The 20407-nt window shown below is 47.1% G+C and overlaps 1 protein-coding gene across 4 annotated transcripts in view; it reads right to left on the bottom strand.

Annotated features, from left to right (window-relative positions):
- Nucleotides 1-20407, bottom strand: part of LOC105464411 (GRB2 related adaptor protein 2) — a 74066-nt gene that overhangs the window by 5078 nt on the left and 48581 nt on the right. For 3 of the 4 annotated variants that reach the window (XM_071080622.1, XM_011712293.3, XM_011712287.3), the window contains exons 3-7: nucleotides 14208-14299; nucleotides 9915-10034; nucleotides 4760-4928; nucleotides 2643-2873; nucleotides 1343-1465 (exon numbers count right to left, since the gene is read on the bottom strand). In XM_071080622.1, the coding sequence (XP_070936723.1) occupies nucleotides 1343-1465; nucleotides 2643-2873; nucleotides 4760-4928; nucleotides 9915-10034; nucleotides 14208-14299 (735 nt within the window). Of the gene's footprint in view, nucleotides 1-1342; nucleotides 1466-2642; nucleotides 2874-4759; nucleotides 4929-9914; nucleotides 10035-10246; nucleotides 10399-14207; nucleotides 14300-20407 lie in introns of those variants that run through there. The other variant, XM_011712294.3, reaches the window with a different exon arrangement.

Genomic DNA, 20407 nt, shown 5'->3' with positions numbered 1-20407 from the left:
GAGGGTCTGCTGGCTCCTCCCACCACATCCAAGTCCTTTGAGAGCAACATTCCCTGAAGGCTGACCCCTCTGCAGCTTAAACAAATTTTTTTTGTAGACATGGGGGTCTCACTATGTTGCTCAGGCTGGTTTTGAACCTTTGGCCTCAAGCAATCCTCCTGCCTTGGCCTCCCAAGTAGCTGGAACTACAGGTGTGAGCCACCATGCCCGGCTATGCTGCTGCAATTTAAATCAGATACCTCTGCACAGGCCTGAGCAAGAAGTTCCCAGAATGCACCAGCGTCACTCTGGAGACCCAGGACTTTTACCAACAGATGTTACTGTCCAAAGCCCCAAGAGACTCCCTGAGAACCACTCTCTCCACATCAATAGGTGGTATTTTTATCTTCTTTGAGTGACAAACAGAATGGCAACATGCCCCAAACAATAGCCCTTGGTGTTAGGGCAATCAAGTCATGAGTCAAGATGGATCACAGGCCAGGCACGGTGGCTCACACCTGTAATCCCAGCACTTTGGGAGGCTGAGGTAGGAGGATTGCTTGAGCCCAGGAATTCCAGACCAGCCTGGGTAATATAGTGAGAGCTCATCGCTACAAATAATATACCTAGCTGCTTGGGAAGCTGAGGCAGGAGGATCGCTTGAGCCTAGGAGTTTGAATCTGCAGTGAGCCGTGATTGTGCCACTGCACTCAAACCTGGGAGTCAGAGTGAGACCCTGTCTCAAAAAACAAAGCAAAAAAGCAATGATAAAGGCAATGGTAAAGGACTATGATAAAGACGATAAAGAACCAGAACAGAGGACTATGAGAACAGGGAAGGCCTGGCAGGCACCAGACTGAGATCAACAGACTGGACGGTGCTGGCTCAGCCCCAGGCCTCCCCAAACATTCCATCCCCTCTCATTTGATCTGTGTGTGTGTTTTTTTTTTTTTGTTGTTGTTGTTATTGTTGTTTGTTTTTTTGAGATGGAGTTTCTCTTTTGTTGCCCAAGATGAAGTACAATGGCGCAATCTCGGCTCACTGCAATCTCCGCCTCCTGGGTTCAAGCGATTCTCCTGCCTCAGCCTCCTGAGTAGCTGGGATTACCGGCATCTGCCACCACGCCCGGCTAGTTTTTTGTATTTTTTGTAGACATGAGGTTTCACCATGTTGGCCAGGCTGGTCTCAAACTCCTGACCTCAGGTGATCCACCTGCCTCGGCCTCCCAAACTGTTGGGATTACAGGAGTGAGCCACCGTGCCCAGCCAGATCTGTGTGGTTTGAGTTTCTCCTGCCTCATCTTCTCCATTGAGCTCTGTTCCAGGGCCTTTCCCTAGGGATCCAAGAGGGATGGTTCTCATACCCCTGCTGCCTGGAGCTGCACTGGGTCTGTATGTCTCCGATGCATAAGGGCTGCATTCATTTCACTGCCCAGGCTGGTGCCACAGTGCCCATCGTTTATGTCAAGGCTGCCTCCTCGGCGTTCCTAGAAACATACAACAGAAGACCGGTCATCCCGCTGCCAGGACATCACCCACCGGTCCCCTCACTGCCTTGCTCAGATGCCATCCACACAGCTGGTATATTCCAGGAATACTTACTGGTGATGACAATAAACCTTCCACGCTGAGGGGGAGGAGGACCTAAGGTCTAAAGGGACCTTAGATTCTGAAGGCAAAGAAGGCAAAGGCGAGTTTCATTTATTCAGTCAAGAAATATTTATCAGGCACCTACCACGTGTCCAGTAGCAGACACCTACCACGTGTCCAGTAGCAGACACCTACCACGTGTCCAGTAGCAGACACAAGGGAAATATAGCTGGAAAGAGAAGGTCTCTGGCTTCATAGAGCTTCCATTTAGAGGGGGAACCATGGGCATTTAAGTGGTAAGTGAGCAGAGAGAAGAAATGTCTGTGTCTGCCCAGGAAATCAAGAAAGGCTTCACAGAGGAGGTGATGCTTGAACTCCAGCTTAGAGGAGGGGTAGGATTGCCCAGGGCGGGGCTCATCAGGCAGAGGGATCAGCATATAAAACACCACAAAGGCATGAGAGGAAACGCAGTGGGCCATTCGGGTAACTAAGGTAGTGTGGGGTTGCTGGAATGTATGTTTGCATGGGAGTCGGGGGGAGGCAGCAGGGATGAGGCTGGGGAAATAGATTCTGGCAGCTCACAAAGGACTTTGTGTGCCCTGCTAAGGAATTCAGGAACGATGAACGTATTGTCCATCTCAGTAAGCTGCCTGAAAACCCATCAGGAACAAGGGTGGGAGCGGATAAATAAGTAATAAACAAGGCTCTGTTGTGGGTATTAAGCCTTTTTTCCTTGTGGATCTCGACAGCCAGATGGGTTAAGGGGCATGAATAGATTTGGAAGTGTGCTGATAGGAAAATGAAGCAATTGTTCAGAGTCCTCAGGGGAAGTGTGTGTGTGTGAGTGTGTGTGAGTGTGTGTGTGTATGTGTATGTGTGTGTGTGTTCAGGCGGGAGTCATTTAATTCACAGAGATGTCTTTGCCAAGAGCAGTTTCCCTATTTCTGCCATTTGGCGGGGGGTCCAGGGTCTTCATCATGAACTCTCTGAGACCTAAAGAGGCTGGGCCAGGCTTGGAGGGGAGGCAGGTTCTCCTTTCCGCCATATTGTGCCCACTGCCTTCTTTCCAGATACCTGGTGGAAATGGTGGTGCTGCAGATACCGCTGCTGTGGGGGCTGCTGCAGCTGCTGGGGCGCTGGGGCGTACTGCGGAGGCTGTAGCTGGTGCTGGTGCTGCTGCAGGGGAAGGGCTGGGGGGTGATCCGACAGCTTCCGGTTCATCGAAGGCCGGATTTCTTCTCCCACAGCCCCACTGAGGTGTGGGCCTCCCTGGGACCTCCGGTCCAGGCTGTTGCCCCGGTGACCCTGGGAGAGAGAAGAGAGATGCTGCAGATGCGCCGTCCTCTCTGATCTTCGGGCCCTACCCCACCCTCGGGCAGTTGTTCCCGGACCCTGCTCATTCTGGCTCCAAGAAATAGCTGGTAGGTGGGGGCAGCTGAAAGAGAATTGATACTTCAGACCTTCACATTTTCCAAAGTGGCCTCTGTATTCTCAGATCCTCCCAGTTTTAGGAGTTCAGGTCTCTGGTTCACAGACTAACACTTTCCGCCTGGTAGCCATTTAATCCATTTCCAAGGCGCTTGTTTTTTCTCTGTGTAATCAAGCTGAAATATTCCACTTTACTGATACAATGCCGCCCCTTCTTATCACATGTTGCCACACCGCTGGACATCCTACCCTCCAGATGAGCTCCACTGTTGACTTTGCGTGATTTTGAACTGTCATTTATGGCCTGGTGATAGAGACCTAAACAGCAACATTCTTGCAATGCCATGGGAACCAGGCCTGCCGCTGGGGAAGAAGTAAGGCCTTTTTCCCTAATGTTAAAACAACCTTACGAATCAGAAATACCATATTGTTATTTTCATTTAACAAACAATTACGTAGGACCCTGGGCGTAGCATATACCAGGCACTGTTCTAAGCGCTTTACAAATACCAACTCATTTAATCCCGTTTAATGCAATTTTATATTGCTTCTCTTATCTCTGAATGCACATCCTAGTGAGTTAATACCTCTGTTCGTTTCCTGGTTAGAGTGATTCACAAGGTCTTGGCTAGCCTTTGTTTTCCTTTCTCAACTTCTGTGTGCATTTGGTGGGAACTTCTTTTCTCCTTTGGCAGTAACTTCTCAGGCTTAAAAGCAACTACGGACTTGAAAAAGGAGGATTTTCTTGACTTCCCCAAAGCACACATTGCTTTCACAGTCTCAATACCTTTTCAAATAACCTGTCCCTAGGATTTCAGCTATTCTAGTGAATGCTTCTTCCTATGATACCTGTCTCTTATAACCATGTTATTTCCTTTGAAAAATAGTGTGTGTGTGTGTGTGTGTGTGTGTGTAAGAGAGAGAGTGTGTGTGTGTATGTGTGAATTTACTCATGGGAGGCAAGTTAACATTTTCTTAGTGCTTAATATGGACCAGACTCTGATAGTGCTTAGTGTAGTAACTCATTTACTCCTCACAACGGCCCAGTGAGGGAGGCTTTATTGTTCTCTCCATTCTACTGATGAGAAAACTGATACTCAGAAGGTTTCTTAACTTGGCTAGGGAATACAGGTAGCTAAGTGATTAAAGCAGGATCTCATACCAGGTCTGTCTGACGCATTTCCTTTTAAAGCAATACTCTGTATTCCAAACAGTTCCAACAGCAATAATTCCAAGTGCAGTTTTCTCCTCCCATGTCCTCCCCACCCCCAATCCCATCATAAAACTCCAACTGCTGAATTAATTCCTGACCTCTAGGCTGTTCCCTAATGTCCCCGTCTGTAGCACCCCCAACTCCTTCATCTTGGGCAACTCTTGAGCTAGGTTGAAAACTTTGGTGTAGCAATGTCTATGAATAACAAACAAACAGCACCTGTGGTAAGAACTGATGCTTCTTGAGTGCAGTGTGACGAGGAATGACATGAAGCATGGGATACATTATCTTCTCCAACCTTCACAGCCATCCTGGGAGGTAGATATTACCATTATCCCTACTTTATGGATGAGGAAACTGAGGCTCAGAGAACTTTCCAAAGTCACACAACTAGGAAGTATTAAGTTGAGATCTGACCTCAGAGCTCTGAGCCCTGTCTTTCAGTACACTCAGAGGATATACCCATCCTATGCATTTTTCCTTGCGGTTCCCGTGAGAACTTGGGCTGCCTAAAATCTCTAGATTGGGGTCGATCGGACCTGGAGCATACCTGGTCTTCTTGGGTTCTGTCTCTAAGGAAGATCTGCTTCTGTCTGGAGATGGAATTTGTCCTGTAGTAGTCCACCAGCTTGTTTAGGGATGGAAACTTCTCAGTCCACAGAAAGTAATTACCCTTGTTGTCTCGCATGACCTTGAAGTGTTGAACGTCATCCTCATGCCTGGAGATCAAGGCAAAACGAAATTGTATGTTACACAGTGATAATGTCACCACCTCCAGGCTGCTCGCATCTGGGATGGTGGAGTTCTCTTTCGGCAGGAGATGTAGATATGGATGACTCACTCATCACTAGGCAGGTGGGCCAGCCAGTCAGGCTTCGGCAGGAGCTTTCTAGGATGGACCACTTAGGATACAGGCTATGCTAGAGGGGATTTACATCAGCAGAAGGGAATCAGATGAGCTAAAATTTGTCTTGGACACTGGAACTAGCCTTTTACAAGAAAAGCATGTTCCAAGTGCCTTAACGACTAAGAGATCAAAGACCTTTTCACAATGTTTATTTGCAAGATGTCAGTGGGGTTATTTCAAGCTCCTATTATCTTCCTGTTACCAGAAATACTTTGGACCATCTCCTAATTTAAGCCCATAAGCTAGCACTGGCAGGTAAGAAGCTGCTCTCTTTCCTAAGAAATATGTCACATTTTTTCTCCATGTAATAAGGATCATCTTGGTTTATGTTTTGCATAAATAAGGTTACAAAGTGTTTTCAGCTTTTGGCGAAATAGCTTTGTATGAAATATAGAGTTTTTTTATTTTTTTTGAAATGGAGTCTCACTCTGTTGCCTAGGCTGAAGCGCAGTGGTGCGATCTCTGTTCACTGCAACCTCTGCCTCCCAGGTTCAAGCGATTCTCCTGTCTCGGCCTCCTGAGTAGCTGGGATTACAGGCACCTACCATCACACCCGGCTAGCTTTTTTGTATTTCTAGTAAAGATGGGGTTTCACCATGTTGCTCAGGCTGGTCTTGAAGTCCAGACCTCTGGTGATCCACCCGCCTCGGCCTCCCAAAGTGCTGGGATTACAGGCGTGAGGCACTGTGCCCGGCAAAATGATAGAGTTTTAATTGGCAAGGATCTTGGAGATTGTTTAGCCTTACTTCTCCATTTTACAGATGAGAACACTGAGGTTCAGAGAGGTTCAGGGGGTTGGCCAAGGTCACTGCTGAGTGGCAGGACTGAGGCCAGAACCCTGAGTCTCTGACTCCAGTCTAGTGAGCTTGCCTGTCACGCCACGTAAACATGATAACTTCTTTTAGATCAGCACCTTCTGATGCCAGTCTGGACTCACAAATGATGGGATACATTCAAACCAGGGCTAGAGAAAATGGATTTTATCCATCTAGGAAGGGTGGACTGAGCCTTTACCATTAGATCCAGTTTTACTTCATTGCCAAGTCATTCTCTTTTGGATGTAAAGTTTATTTTCAAACGACATACATTTATATCTAAAAATAAACCAGCACTAGTGATGCCAATTGCCTGATGTAAAAGAAAGGTCAAGAATTTTAAAGGGTCTTGGAGAGTAAAGATACCTCTGAGAGTAAGTGGAGGTTTCTTAGGGATGGATTTAGGGATCTGTGTTAAGAAGGACATGGAAATTCTGAGCCTCAGTCTCATCTTACATGCTGAGATTTGCTCATAGCTGAGTGAAGCCAAAGGTTGTGCAAGTGGCCTCTTGCTTGACTGATTTGGGGTGGTAATCAACATTTTGCAATCACTGCGTGGTCTTCCCCTTGGTTTTGGCCACCAACAGATACTTTCTTCCTTCTAAGACAACATGGATCAAATCAAAGTCATTACCCTTCACATTCGGGTGAGGAGGAGGAGGAAATATTCTTATGATATTATAATTTTTCATCCACCACCTCAAAGAACTCAGAGTGTGAAACACTAACCCTTTTACTCTCATAAGCTGTAAGGATGGATGTGAGGGTTGCTGCTGGTCATCTGGGTCTACAAGGAGAGGATGGCCTGACTATTGTCCCAAGCCTGAAGTGGAACAAAGGAAAGGATGCGACTCAGGGCGCTGGACTCCAAAATCTGGTGTTTTAGGCCCTTAACAAATGCTGAGTGATACAACTACAATTAGCTCTTAATTATTTGTGCCCATGACAGATGTAAAAATAATTAACAATGATTTTGCTTTGGAAAATATTATACTGCATTTCTACAGAAGATGTGATAATGATTACGGTAATTGTCACCATAACTAGAAGCTTCATTGCCTCAAAATCAGGGGAAGACTTAGGTAGAAGTCAAGGCTGACTGTTTTGTAGAATTCACTTTAATAAAACAAATATAAACCATAGTTCTGGGTCCGGGCACAGTGGGTCACGCCTATAATCCTAGCACTTTGGGAGGCTGAGGCGGGCAGATCACATGAGGCCAGGAGTTCAAGGCCAGCTTGGCCAACATGACGAAACCTCATCTCTACTAAAAACAACCACACACACACAAATTAGCCAGGCGTGGTGGTGCGAACCTGTGGTCCCAGCTACTCGGGAGGCCAAGGCATGAGAATTGCTGTGAACCTGGGAGGCGGAGGTTGCAAGGAGCCAGGATCGTGCCACTGCACTCCAGCCTGGGTGACAGAGCGAGAGTCTGTCTCAAAAAACCAACAAAACCACAAAAACCATAGTTTCTAGCTGAAAAAGCCAGAGTCATCTTCATGCAAACCAAAGGCCCAAGAGATACCCCTCAGTCTAACAAATTACTTGGTCAAGTTTATGATGGGGTAGAGAGGGGAGGCTTAAGAAATAGATTTGACTTGTAATATATATACATACATGTTAAATATAATATATGTAAAATTGTTTTTTCTAATTATATATGTATATAATATATGTAAATAATCTTTTTCTTTTGAGACAGGGTCTTGCTCTGTCACCCAGGCTAGAGTGCAGTGGCACAACCTTGGCTCACCACAGCCTCAACCTCCCAGGCCCCAACAATCCCTTCACCTCAGCCTTCCAAGTAGTTGGGACCACAGGCATGTGCCACCACACTGGGTTAATTTTTTATTTTTAGTAGAGATGAGGTCTTGTTATGTTGCCCTGGCTGGCCTCCAACTCGTTGGCTCAAGCAATCCTCCCACCTCAGCCTCCCAAAGTGCTGGGATTACAGGCGTGAGCCACAGCGCCCAACCTGGACTTGTAATATATGTTAATGGAGCAAAATTTCATTAATTAAGACCTAACAAGATTAGAATTTGTGATACATCAATATTGGCCTGAACTAAAGTTTACCATTCTCCAAGCTATGAAAATAAAGTTTTTCTTGAGGAAAATGAAGAGTTTAAGCAAGATTGCAAGGGCAACGCTAAAGAGACCACTTTAAAGGTATGCAGGCATACAAATTGTTGACTTGCTATTTTTAAGTCCTTCCTACCTATCCTTTCAAATATCAATTCTTTCTAAATAGCAAAGTGGCCACAGTTTGTTACTTGAGATTGGATTTCTGTCCTTAAAACAAAGCCACATGCCTTTCAAAATATATTGAATCAACCAGATCGGTATTTCCTGTCAATAACCTGACAGTAACGTTTTACTGTACTTCTCCTGATCTGCTAACAGCATTATATTCTTGCAGTTTCACATGTGGTCAAGTCTGATACGTGACTTGCGATCCCCAACATGCTGACCACACACAGTGTTCTGAATTGGGCTTCTGAGTTTGGGGCTGTGTAATGTCTACACATGGACTGAGTCACTTCCTATGGGGTGCTGCACCTTAGTGAGATTTCGCTGTTACAGTCCTCCCCCACTCCTGGCCCTCCTCGGCTCTGTTCTCTTGTTTTCGGTTTTGTTGTACTGTACTGTGTTGAAGTAGCCTTTCTTTTTGTTCAGCTCCCTACAACTATATATGTATTTGTTGGGGCTCAGAAAATGATACCCCTTGGCACGCTGAGTGCTTTGAACCAAAGGAGATTGGAAGGCTTCACAAGTAGCCTTGGAAGCAAAGTCTTCCTCTGGCCTTTTCCTGACCTCTGGTCTCCCGCTCCTCTTTCTCCCCGTGCGTGAGTCATAGAAATTAGAATTCCTCTTCCCCACAGTGGGTCAGAGAGACTAGAAGGGTCACTATTAGGGAGGCCAAGGCAGGAGGATTGCTTAAAGCCAGGAGTTTGAGATCAGCCCAGGCAACATAGTAAGACCCAGTCTCTACAAAAAAAATAAGTTAAAAAAATAATATTAGCCAGGTGTGGTGGTGTGCACCTGTATCCCCAGCTACTCGAGAGGCTGAGGTGGGAAGACGGCTTGAGCCTGGGACACAGAGGCTGTGGTAAGCGATGATTGCGTCACTGCACTCCAGCCTGGGCAACAGATCAAGACCCTGTCCCCCCATCCCCCCAAAAAAAAGAAAAAGAAAAAGAAAACAAAACTTGGGACAGGCCTTGTTCAATTTCCCACCTCAGTCTGTTACCTTAGATCAAACCCCCTTTGCCCAATCCCATTTCGACAGGGCTGTCTATCCTTTGTCGAACCTAAGCATAAAAATATACGGCTTTCCCTGGGTTTTGAGTCTTCATTTCTGAAGGCTTCTGTGTCACATGAGTTTTTGATTAAACAAATGTGTCCACTCTCCTCGTTAACCTGTCTTGTAGGAGTGTCAGCTGTGACTCTTCTGATGGGCGAAGAAAGGTGCCACACCTTTTCCGCCCCTGTACATCCTACAGCAATGACTTGAGATTTCTATTTTTCCCTGACTCTTCTTCAGATATGCATCAATCATAAAAGAAAAGGTTAAGATTTAAACCCCCAGATGGATCTGGACAAGTGGGAGTTCTCCTCCTCCTACCCCTTCTTCCTTCCACAAATACTCACTGAGTGTCTCTATTTTGTGCAAGACACTGTTAAAGGCATAAAGATGAAGTAGAGGAAAATCCTGCCCTTTCAGAAGCACCTGGGCTAGAAGGGGAGGCAGATGGGCATAGAAATAATTTTGAATACACACCAGTGTGCTAAGGAGTGGTGTGCGTGTGTTCTGGGGAGGCACTGGGAACAGCAGGTTGTGAAGCTGCTGCCATGCTTGGCCCCTAGGCCACCATGCTTCTGACCACTGGGTCATATTCCAGAGGTCCCTTCATGGCTTCGGCATTCTGGGAGGTTAACAGGCTGAGAAGGGTCAAGGCGGTGTCAGGAATGGTCAGTACCTGACAGAGATGGAGAAGTCCCCTGGGGAGCTCTGGCTGGCCCGGATGATGAAGAAACCAACCTCCTTGCCCATCAGTAAGTTCTCTGCCTGGTGTCGAGAGAGGCCTTCGTGAAACCATCTGTGGGGCGAGATCAAACAAGAGGATCAGGATGAGACACAGGAGTGACAGGAGGGAGACGTGAAGAAGAGGTGACCCAGAGGGAAAGAGGCTGGGGACTCTGTACAATAGGGAGCAGAGAGAGACCAAAGAGGGGCCAGGGGCTGTTTGAAATCAAACCAGTGCTCCGGGCAGCTTTCAGGAAAGGCGAGGGAGCGTTCCCCTTGACTCACCCTCTTTGTTCCTTCTCTCCAGGAGAAGTCTCTCTCCAGCCTGGGAAACAATCATGGAAATGTGTCGCTGCACCAAAATGGGGCAGTGTGGGAGTGACTCACTGCAGGAAGCAGCCGCCTGCCGGCAGCTGTGGAAGAGATAGACCGGAGCTGCGGGGACAGAGGATGCACCGGGGAGGGAAGGGAAGGCTTCAGGCACTGGGGCCAACCAGGTGCAGCTGGCTGAACAGGGCCTGGGGTGCTCATGCCTGCACTGAGGCCTCAGTGGCCTAGAGGCTCCTTCCTGGGCATTAAAGGAGAGTTACAGCCCAGGGTGTCATATTACCTAGGTGGGCATGGAGCACAAGGGGGCTTTGCTCAGTGTGCCTAGCAGAGGCTGCAGTGTTTCTAGGGAGTCCAGTGTACACACTTGGAAATGAGCGAGGTGGCAGCAGCCAGAGAGCGGTGTCTATACAACCAGATCCTGGGCCTGCCCCAAAAATCCAGGCTGGGAAATAATCTTTACTGTGGAAAAGAAGAAACAGGAGAAACCGCTCTATCAGCAGAACGGTCAGGGTGGCAGCCCCTGGAGGTACAGCTGCACACAGCGTGGCATGTATGAAATAGGTCAAACACTTACACAGGGCCAGGCAAGCTGTGGCTGCAGCCTCAAGGCAGGAGGCCAGAGACCTCTCTCGACCACAGACAAGCAAAATGAGTGTCTACAATCACTCAGCGGCCAAAGGTGGGACTGTGTCACATTGCTTCAAGGTGGCTGCTCTAATTGCTGCCACCAGAAGGTTCATATGCATGTTCCTTGAAGATAAAAGCCTGTTAGGCCTTGGCTTTGGATTCCTTTGTGAGCAATTCTCTGTGCTTTCTAGAATTTGGGAACCTGAGACAAGGGTAGCAGGAAGGAGGTACTTATTGGAGACTGAGTCCCCCTCCGGGACTGAGGGGGAAGGTTGGCTGTGCTCTGAGGGGGCTGAAAGCAGCAGTTTCTGGTGACCTGGAAATTCTGCCTGAGTATTTGCCACACAATTCTACAGGGCTAAACAAGAGACTACCACACATACCACTGCCATGTGTGGGAAATGTAACAGGGATGGGAAAAGGAATAGGGTATGCACCACAGCAGCCGTATCGCAAAGGAAATATTTTAGAAGTGAAGGGGATTTAGGAAATACACATTTGTCCTCCGACTGCAATCTGATGGGGGCTTCTTTCAAGATTTGTAAAAATTACCACACATTGCATATTAGACATGAGTGGTTATGGTTTCAATATTACATATTCATTCATTCATTCAAAAGCTTTACTGAACATCTAGTACTGTGCTGGGCCCCCTCCTGCGCACTGAGGACATGGTAGTGGGCAGAACAGACACCTACCCCTGCCCTCAGGGAGCTTACGTTCTAGTCGAGGGGGACACAAACAAAAGAACAAAATAATTAAGACCTGCAGTGTGCCAGATGATGGTAAGTGCTGTAGAGAATATGAAAACAGATTTTTTTTTTCTGTTTCAGAGATGGGGCGCTGCGGGTGGGAGATTAATATAAGGTATGGTGATGAGAAAGACCTCACTGAAAAGGAAACATTCTAAACCTGTAGGGGACTGGGGTGTGGGAGGAACCAACACAACAGACTGAGGAGGAGAAGCCAGGGCAGTGGGAGGACAAACGGAGGAAGGATGTTCTGGAGCCAAAATGAAGAAGGTGTTCCAGTGGGAGGGGGATCCCCAGGGCAGGTCAGGCTGAGATGACCCCTGGGAGCTGCAGCCCATGGCGTGCCTGGCGGGAAGGGTTGGGGGATGAGGAGTTGGAAGCAGCAAATATACACACTCCTTTTGAAGAGATGGAGTGGCAACTGCAAGGGGATTTGATATTAAGAGTTTTCTTGTTTTATTTGTTTATGATTATTTAATTTTTTTTTTCTTTGAAACAGAGTCTCTCTCTGCTGCCCAGACTGGAGTGCAGTGATGTAATCACAGCCCACCACAGCCTTGAACTCCCAGGCTCAAGCGATCCTTCTGCCTCAGCCTCCCAAGCAGCTGGGACTACAGGTGCATGCCACCACGCCCAGCTAATTTAAAACATTTTTTTGTAGAGATGGGTCTCGCTATGTTGCCCAGGCTGGTCTCAAACTCCTAGCCTCAAGTGATCCTCCTCCCTCAGCCTCTAAAAGGACTGGGACTACAGGAATCAGCCACCACAAAACCCACCTGGCCTCTGGGTTCGGTTTTGTTTGTTTGTTTGTGTTTTGGTACGTTGAAAGAAATTGCAGCATGTGTGTTTGCTGACAGGAATGATCAAGCAGAGAGGGAAAGGAGGTTGATGTGGGAGAGAGAGAGAGAGAATTTCTGCTAGAAGCAGCGACAGTTCCTTCCAGCCAGCTGCAGGAAAGGCCGACTGTTTGAGCACATTTGTGGGAGGCAGGTGGATGTGGTAGGGGTGGGGTGGGGGGTGAGGAATCTGGGAGCTTCACTTCTGGTGGCTTTCATTGTTCCAGAGAACCTGGAATCAAGGTCACAGGCTGAGAGTGATGCAGGGAGGGGCTGGAGGTTTGAGGAGCAGGTGGGGTATGCAGAGGTCACCGAGCAGATTCCTGGGCAGCATCAAGGGCCCTGTCAAGGTCAGTGGTCATTCTCTTGGTTTGGTGGTCAGTTCAGGTTCACCATGAGTGTTGCTCCTGCACCTCGCTGGAGTCACCAATACTACTGTGGTTTTCTAACAAACTTTTGCTCTTTGAGCTAGACCCTGGTTCTGAGGCAAGATTAGATTTCTATCTAACCCTTGTGGTCAATTCTTGAGACAAACGAAGCCCAATCTCAATTTTGCATTTCCTCTTTAGGAAGAGAACTTCCCCTTCCCCCACTGACTTCTCTCACTGGGGTGAGCACGCTTTACTGAAGGCAGGGAGTGTCTGTCTGTCCACCCACCCAGTGAAGGCTGAGAGCCTGGTGAGGATGGTTAGGATTGGGAGGTCACAGAGAAGTGCTTAGGAGAGCAGCTCTCAAAGTGGGGTGGCCAATAGCGCCCCCTTTGGAATTCTAGGGAACCCTGTGATTGAAATCACTATAGGTAATTTGAGTTTACAAACTCATTTTATAAAAACTTAAAATAGGCCAGGCGCAGTGGCTCATACCTGTAATCCCAGCACTTTGGGAGGCCAACGCAGGTGGATCACCTGAGTTCAAGAGTTTGAGATCAGCTTGTCCATCATGGTGAAACCCCGTTTCTACTAAAAATACAAAAGTTAGCCAAGTGTGGTGACATGCGCCTGTAATTCCAGCTACTAGGGAGGCTGAGACAGGAGAATTGCAATGAGCTGAGATGCACTCTAGCCTGTGCAACAGAGCAAGACTCCGTCTCAAAACAAACAAAACAAACAAACAAACAAACAAACCAAAAAACCTCCAAAACTTAAAATAGGCTGGGCACAGTGGCTCATGCCTGTAATCCCAGCACTTTGGGAGGCTGAGGCAGCAGATCACGTGAGGTCAGGAGTTGGGGACCAGCCTGGCCAACATGGTGAAACCCTGTCTCTACTAAAAATAGAAAAACTAGCCCGGCGTGGTGGCATGTGCCTGTAATTCCAGCAACTCGGGAGGCTGAGGTGAGAGGATGGTTGAGCCCAGGAGTTTCAGGCTGCAGTGAGTGGTGATGGAGTCACCACACTCCAGCCTGGGTGACAGAGTGAGACCCTGACTCACAAAAAAAACTAAAAAAATAAAAAAGGAAAGAAATACTTAAAATAGCAATACACACACATGGTGTAAACATCAAAAGGGAATGAAATGAAATGCAAAGTCTCCCGCCTGCCCTGGCCTTCAGCTGCATGCTCTGGCGTCTCTCTGGAGAGATCTCCAGAGTCAGCCATTTTTGACAATGTCCTGGGTTCCCATGGACAATTGTAGTGATTGCTGGGAAAGTCAGAGGAGTGTGTGGGGGTAGGCCCATCTCAGCAGGCTGTGAATACTTACTCGGGAAACTGGATGTCTATGAAATTCTTGGGCACATATCCTTCCTGGCTCCCAAGCTCCGCCTTAAACCACTCCTCTTGGTTACTCAAAATCTACATGGAAGAAAAGGAAAGACAAAGACATTGGAGGGAGGACACCAAAAAACAAGAGAAAGGGGCTGTAGGGCAAAGAAGGACCTTTTGGACTTAGAGGGAAAATATGTTAATAAGTTGAAAGAACTGAACAGCTGTTCTAGGATTTACCCCAGGCCTGTAGAGGAGCCGTGGGTTTGCCTTTGGAGTCAGCTTCTCCTCATCCCGAGTTATTTCTGTCCACTTGTGCTGTCCACTTATGTCACCCCACTGTGGCTTGGCCTCCCAGATTCAGCACTCAGGGACTTCCCTGAATCCCTTCTTCTATTTTGGAAATTCATTTGTCCCAGGTAGCACCTTAAGTTCCTCATCTGAGCAGATGGTGGGAAGCCAAGAGTGGCTACTCCATAGTTTTTTGGTTTTTTTTTTCTCTTCCAGGTAACCAGGAAACTTTTCTGTTTGTTTGTTTGTTTTTTGTTTTTTTGAGATGGAGTCTTGCTCTGTTGCCAGGCTGGGGTGCAGTGGCGTGATCTCAGCTCACTGCAACCTCTACCTCCTGGGTCCAAGTGATCCTCCTGCCTCAGCCTCCCAAGTACCTGGGATTACAGGCATGCACCACCACGTCTGGCTAACTGTTCGTATTTTTAGTAGAGACGAGTTCCACCATGTTGGCCAGGATTGTCTTGATCTTTTGACCTAGTGATCCACCTGCCTTGACCTCCCAAAGTGCTGGGATTACAGGTATGAACCACCAGGCCTGGCCCAGGAAACTTTCAAAAATTTAATTTTTGTTTTTTAAACAGGCAGATTAAAACTTAAACATCCCAGTGGGGCCAGCTTTGGAAACAGTAACTCTTTGTGTTCACATGCTGTGTATTTCACAGATAGTTTGGCTGGAACTCAAGATACTGGGGATGCCTTTTCTAAACTTGCTTTTAGAGCCAGATCCCAAGCAAAACCAAAAGTTCTGTCTTGTTACTCTGTGGCCTCACTTTGACTGTGACCCCACATGTTATTGTCTACCTTGGTTAGTCATATTACTCACCAGACTTGACTGTATGTGGCTTCTGGTTTCTCAAAAAATGAGATTCACCATTAAAAGACAAATATTTGGCACTGCCACTGAGAATGTTTTGAAAGTCTGAGGCCAGGCGTGGTGGCTCACACCTGTAATCCCAGCACTTTGAGAGGCCGAGGAGCATAGATCAGTTGAGGCCAGGAGTTCAAGACCAGCCTGTCCGTCATGGTGGAACGCCGTCTCTACTAAAAATACTAAAAGTAGCCGGGCCTGGTGGCACATGCCTGTAATCCCAGCTACTTGGGAGGCTGACACAGGAGAACTGCTTGAACCCAGGAGGCGAGGTTGCAGTGAACCGTGATCTTGCCACTGCAATCCAGCCTGGGAAACAGAGTAAGACTCTCTCTTAAAAAACAAATCTTTTTTTAAGTCTATGATATAGACTAGAACAATAATTCTAAATAAGGATAGCAGAGCAAAAGATGGAAAGAACCCTGATAATGCACTGAACCACTGAATTAGATGATACCCAGGAGCCTTCCTACTTCTGGACTTTGAGAAATTACAAGTCTTTGTTATTGTTTAAGCCATTTTTAGTTTATGTTTCTTGTTCCTGAAAATATCTTAACTGATAGAAGTACGATGATAAAGAAGAAAGCAGAAATAGATAGAAAAGGCATTCATATGTGGAGCAGAGACCACTTGCCTCAGCGATGAAAGGAGTTACTGAGGCCAAGTCAGATGGCAATGGAACTTCCTCCTTTAGCTCTGAGGATGTGTGGTGCATTCTGGGAATGAAATGCCTCCAGGAGGCTGGAATGTAGACTGTGAATATCTTGAAATGTAGGGGCAGCCCTTAAAGGATTTTGAGCAGGGAAATAACAGTGAGAATTAGAGTTCAGAAAGAGCTCTCGCTGGGTGTGATGGCTCATGCCTGTAATGCCAGCACTTTAGGAGGCCCAAGCGGGACGATTGCTTGAGCCCAGGAGTTTGAGACCAGCCTGGGCAACAAAGCGAGACCTTGTCTCTATGAATATAAAAATAAAACCTAGCAAGGCGTGGTGGAAGTGCATCTGTAGTCCTAGCTACTCAGGAGGCTGAAGCGGGAGGAGCGCGTGAGCCCAGGAGTTAAAGGCTATAGTGAGCTCTGATTGCACCATTGTACTACAGCCTGGACAACAGAGACAGGCTCTGTCTCTAATTCAGAGAGAGAGAGAGACAGAGAGACAGAGAGACAGAGAGAGAGAGAGAGAGAGTTCTGTATCAGAGATCAGAATGTGAAGATAGATTGGAAGGCTAAAGTTGGGAGATAAACTGTAGGAAGATGAGCGCAGCCCTCCAGGCAAGAGATGATAGGGCCTGGGCTAAGAAGAGGCGAGGATATATTTTAGAGAAATTCAGGAAGCAAACAGGCAGGATTTCTTGGCCAATCTTGGAAGCTAAGAGAGAAGAGGATTCTGGGATGCCACTGGATTTCTGGCTTGGGAGACTGAGTAGGTGGTGATGGCTTTATAGAAATAGAAGATACACGAGAGGAGGCAGGGCTGAGAAAGGGCTCATGGGCTTCAGATTGCATGCAGTGATTGTGAATTGAATTATTCAACTGAGAAGAAAAGCTCAGGAAGCAGCTGGATATGTCAGTCTGGATCCAGGAGAGAGGGTGAGGGTGGGGCTTGGGGTTTCAGAGTCATCAGAAAGTGGGTGGAGTTGAAGTCACAGGGCCCGTGGACTTCTCTCTCCCAGAAAAGAAGATGGGAAGATAATGGAAAGAACTAAGTGCTTGAGCGGAGATGATGACCTATTTCTAACATCACTCCAAGGTGAAAGGAAGGGGACAGTGTTGTGGGTTGGGAATCAGAAGACCTGGTTTCTAGCTTGGCTCCATCACTAGATATGTGATCTTGGCCAAGTCAATTAGCCATGTGAAAACTGGGGATAATAATAGCCATCTAGCACCTCACAGAGCTGATGTGAGGATCAAATGAGCCCTGGTACCTGAAAGTCCTTCAGAAAGTGTAGACTCTTTTCAAAAAAATACAATTCCATCAAATGTGGTATTCTTACGAGGGAGGCCTCCAGCTCTGAATAGGACATGGAAGGGTTTATGTATTCTTTAAAGCAGTATGTGTGTATGTTTTGAATTTAGTCATTTATTCTGAAGAAATAAAAGTGTCCCACATTTGAGTTCGAGATTGCTGAGAACAGAAAACTCTGTAGTTTCTAACATCAAATGTGACTGTTGGTGTCACCAAGGACATGTGGGTATGTGTGTGCTAAGGGGGCAAGGGAGGAAGCAGAAAATCTAGGTCAAAAGAACTAGGAAACCCAGCAGCAGTGCCTCGTAGCCACGTAAAGAACCAAGAGCACTGCACTCCATCCATCGCTCCTGAATTCATGGCGTTGGAATTCCTTTCTCCCGTCACACGGGAATGCGCTGTTTGGCCAGGGTAGCAAATGTCACACAGAAAGGGGTAACAGAGGCCATTTGGAAACTGGCTTATCACCCTAAGAACCACACTTTGAGGCCAGGTGCCGTGGCTCATGCCTGTAATCCCAGCACTTTGGGAGGCTGAGGCGGGTGGATCACCTGAGGTCAGGAGTTTGAGACCAGCCTGGCCAACATGGCAAAATCTGATCTCTACAAAAAAGACAAAAATTAGCCAGGGATGGTGATGCATGCCTATAATCTCAGCTACTTGGGAGGCTGACCCACGAGAATTGCTTGAACCCGGGAGGCGGAGGTTGCAGTGAGCCGAGATCGCACTACTGCCCTCCAGCCTGGGCGACAGAGCAAGACTGTCTCAAAAACTAAAAAAAACCCACACTTTGTACTTCGTTTTCTGACCTGAAAGCAGCTCTGTAATTTTAAATATCATGCCTCAGACCTCCTCTAGAAACTGAAAGATTATCCCACAATGCCAGCCATTTCTCTCCGCCACCTGGTGCTTGGTCTGCCTGACGCTGTGTTTCTAGAGAGGTGAATTCACAGGCTTTTTACCATGTATAGAAGGTGAGGTTTTAAAAAAAAAATTCTCATTTTCTGCAAAGAAAGGTATTTGAGGGGAGGGGAGATGGTTTCCTCCTGCCGTTGTGGGCCCAGGGCCCCGCACTTCCTGTTCTTCTTCTCATCTCTCCATCTGTTCGGTCCCCCTATCTCGTGTACCCATCGTGTAAACCTGAGCGAGGCGTTCAGCCTGAACACTTGAAGTTTTACTCTTTACTGTTTAATTCTTATAATGTTCCCTAAGAGATGATTTTCTGGGTTACATGGCCTGAGCATAAGTTAGACGTGGGAAGAGAAGGGCCAAATTACAGCAGGAAGAATTCTTAAATTGGATGAAATTGTAGCTTTTAGAAGCATAGCAGAAATCTGAAGAATTGAAGAAGCAAATTACGTAGAATTAACTCTTAGTGCTTTTAGGTTGCTATTTTAGCAGGAAGAAATGAGGTCGCATTAGATGCATTACAGAAGGAGACAGAAATGGACTGGGTCAAGAGACATTTTTCAAAGCTGCTGGCAAATTTAATGGCAAATTCAAATGTGAGCCTGGTTCTGTGTGTAGCTGCAGGTATGGTGACATGCACCTTTGTGGCATGAATAGGAAAAAAAATCTGATTCCTGAGTTTTCAAATGTTTCTGTCATAGAAGAAGCAAGATCAAGTCATATAGTGGCGTTTTCCTGTCCACCATCTTGTTTACCATGCCGTGTAGATCAGCATCTAGTGAGCACCTGCTGATTGCACTTAGGTGCATGAAATATGGAGATAAGCTGGGGCCTCTGCCCCAGGAAACTCATGGTCTGTTGAGGGTGAGTGGCTGCTCAGACTTTTTTTGTACCTTTCTAATGAAAACCTCTGTTTAGTCTTTAGCACAAAAGGCCAAATGAGTCAGAGAATCCCACAAGCGAGTTGCTGGAGTAGTCAGGAACTGGCTTTGAAAGTACTTGTGAGGATCCTGCCTGTGTTACCCATTGAGGGGGCAGACACTGCAATTACATGTGGGGAGCCCCAGGCATGGGAACCAACCACCATCCTGCAGACATTCTGTGGGGCTCAGTCAACAAGCCCTCCCCATTTTGCTCTTTACCTGCAATGGACAGAATTTGAAAAGAGGGAGGGGGTTGGCTTTCCGACGGAATTCTAAATGAACAGGAAGAAATGCAATTTAGCAATTCAAGAAATATGTACTGGGTATCTATTTTGGGCCATGACTTGTGTTAGATGCTGTGAAGACACAAAGATGAACCTGGCATTGAGTGCACACGTGCATGATGACATTGCTCTCAGGGAATGGAGAGGAATTGAAGTCATTCATTCACCAAATATCAGGGAGTTCCAGGCACAGCTATTCTAGACATTGAGGCAGACACGGCCCCTGCCCTTGCACAGCTTTGGCTAGTGGAGTAGACAACACGTAAATGAGCAATTAGGATCCCACCGGGCAAAGGCAGCAATGAGAGGCAGAAATGGAGGGTGCATGAGACCACAGGGTCATGGCCTGCCTATAAATAGCTGCCATGTGAGGCAAAATCATAAGTGCCTGGAAATGAGTGAAGTTTGTGTGAAATGTTGGGGAGGAGCTGAAGAGGGAGTGATTTGTTTCCCTGCGATGGTAGCGAGTAGGGAGGACCAGTGAGGTTTCCATGGTACAGGAGGTCAAATATGTGTGTGTGTGGGAGAGGGGCACTTGGAGTATATAGGGGAGAGGCTGAGAAAGGGTGGTGTATACATTGCAGTGCAACCTGCGGGCGTTACGTCCACACAGATGTCTGTGTGTGTGTGCACACATGTGTACATGTGCATAATGACATTGGACAGTGGTTTGGGGCCAGATGTTTTCAATCTCAATCAATTGGTAATTGGAAACCCCTGAATGCTTTTGAGCAAGGAAATGATATGATTCGATTTGTCTGGAAAGATCCCTCTGGGACTAGTATGTAGAATGATTGAAGGAGGAAAAAGACAAGAGGTAATGAGGTCAGTCAAGGAGCTGCCGCAATGATCTGAGCAGTCAGAGGCAGCGGGGATGGATGATCCCGATAATGCAGGCCACCATTTATTGGGCGTCTGCGTTGGGCCAGGGTCATCACCTCGAATCCTCTCCACAACGT

The sequence above is a fragment of the Macaca nemestrina genome, chromosome 15 (genome assembly GCF_043159975.1).
Source record: "Macaca nemestrina isolate mMacNem1 chromosome 15, mMacNem.hap1, whole genome shotgun sequence".
NCBI lineage: Eukaryota > Metazoa > Chordata > Mammalia > Primates > Cercopithecidae > Macaca > Macaca nemestrina.
The sequence above is the reverse complement of the archived record's forward strand: the minus strand, read 5'-3'. Positions and strand labels throughout refer to the sequence as shown.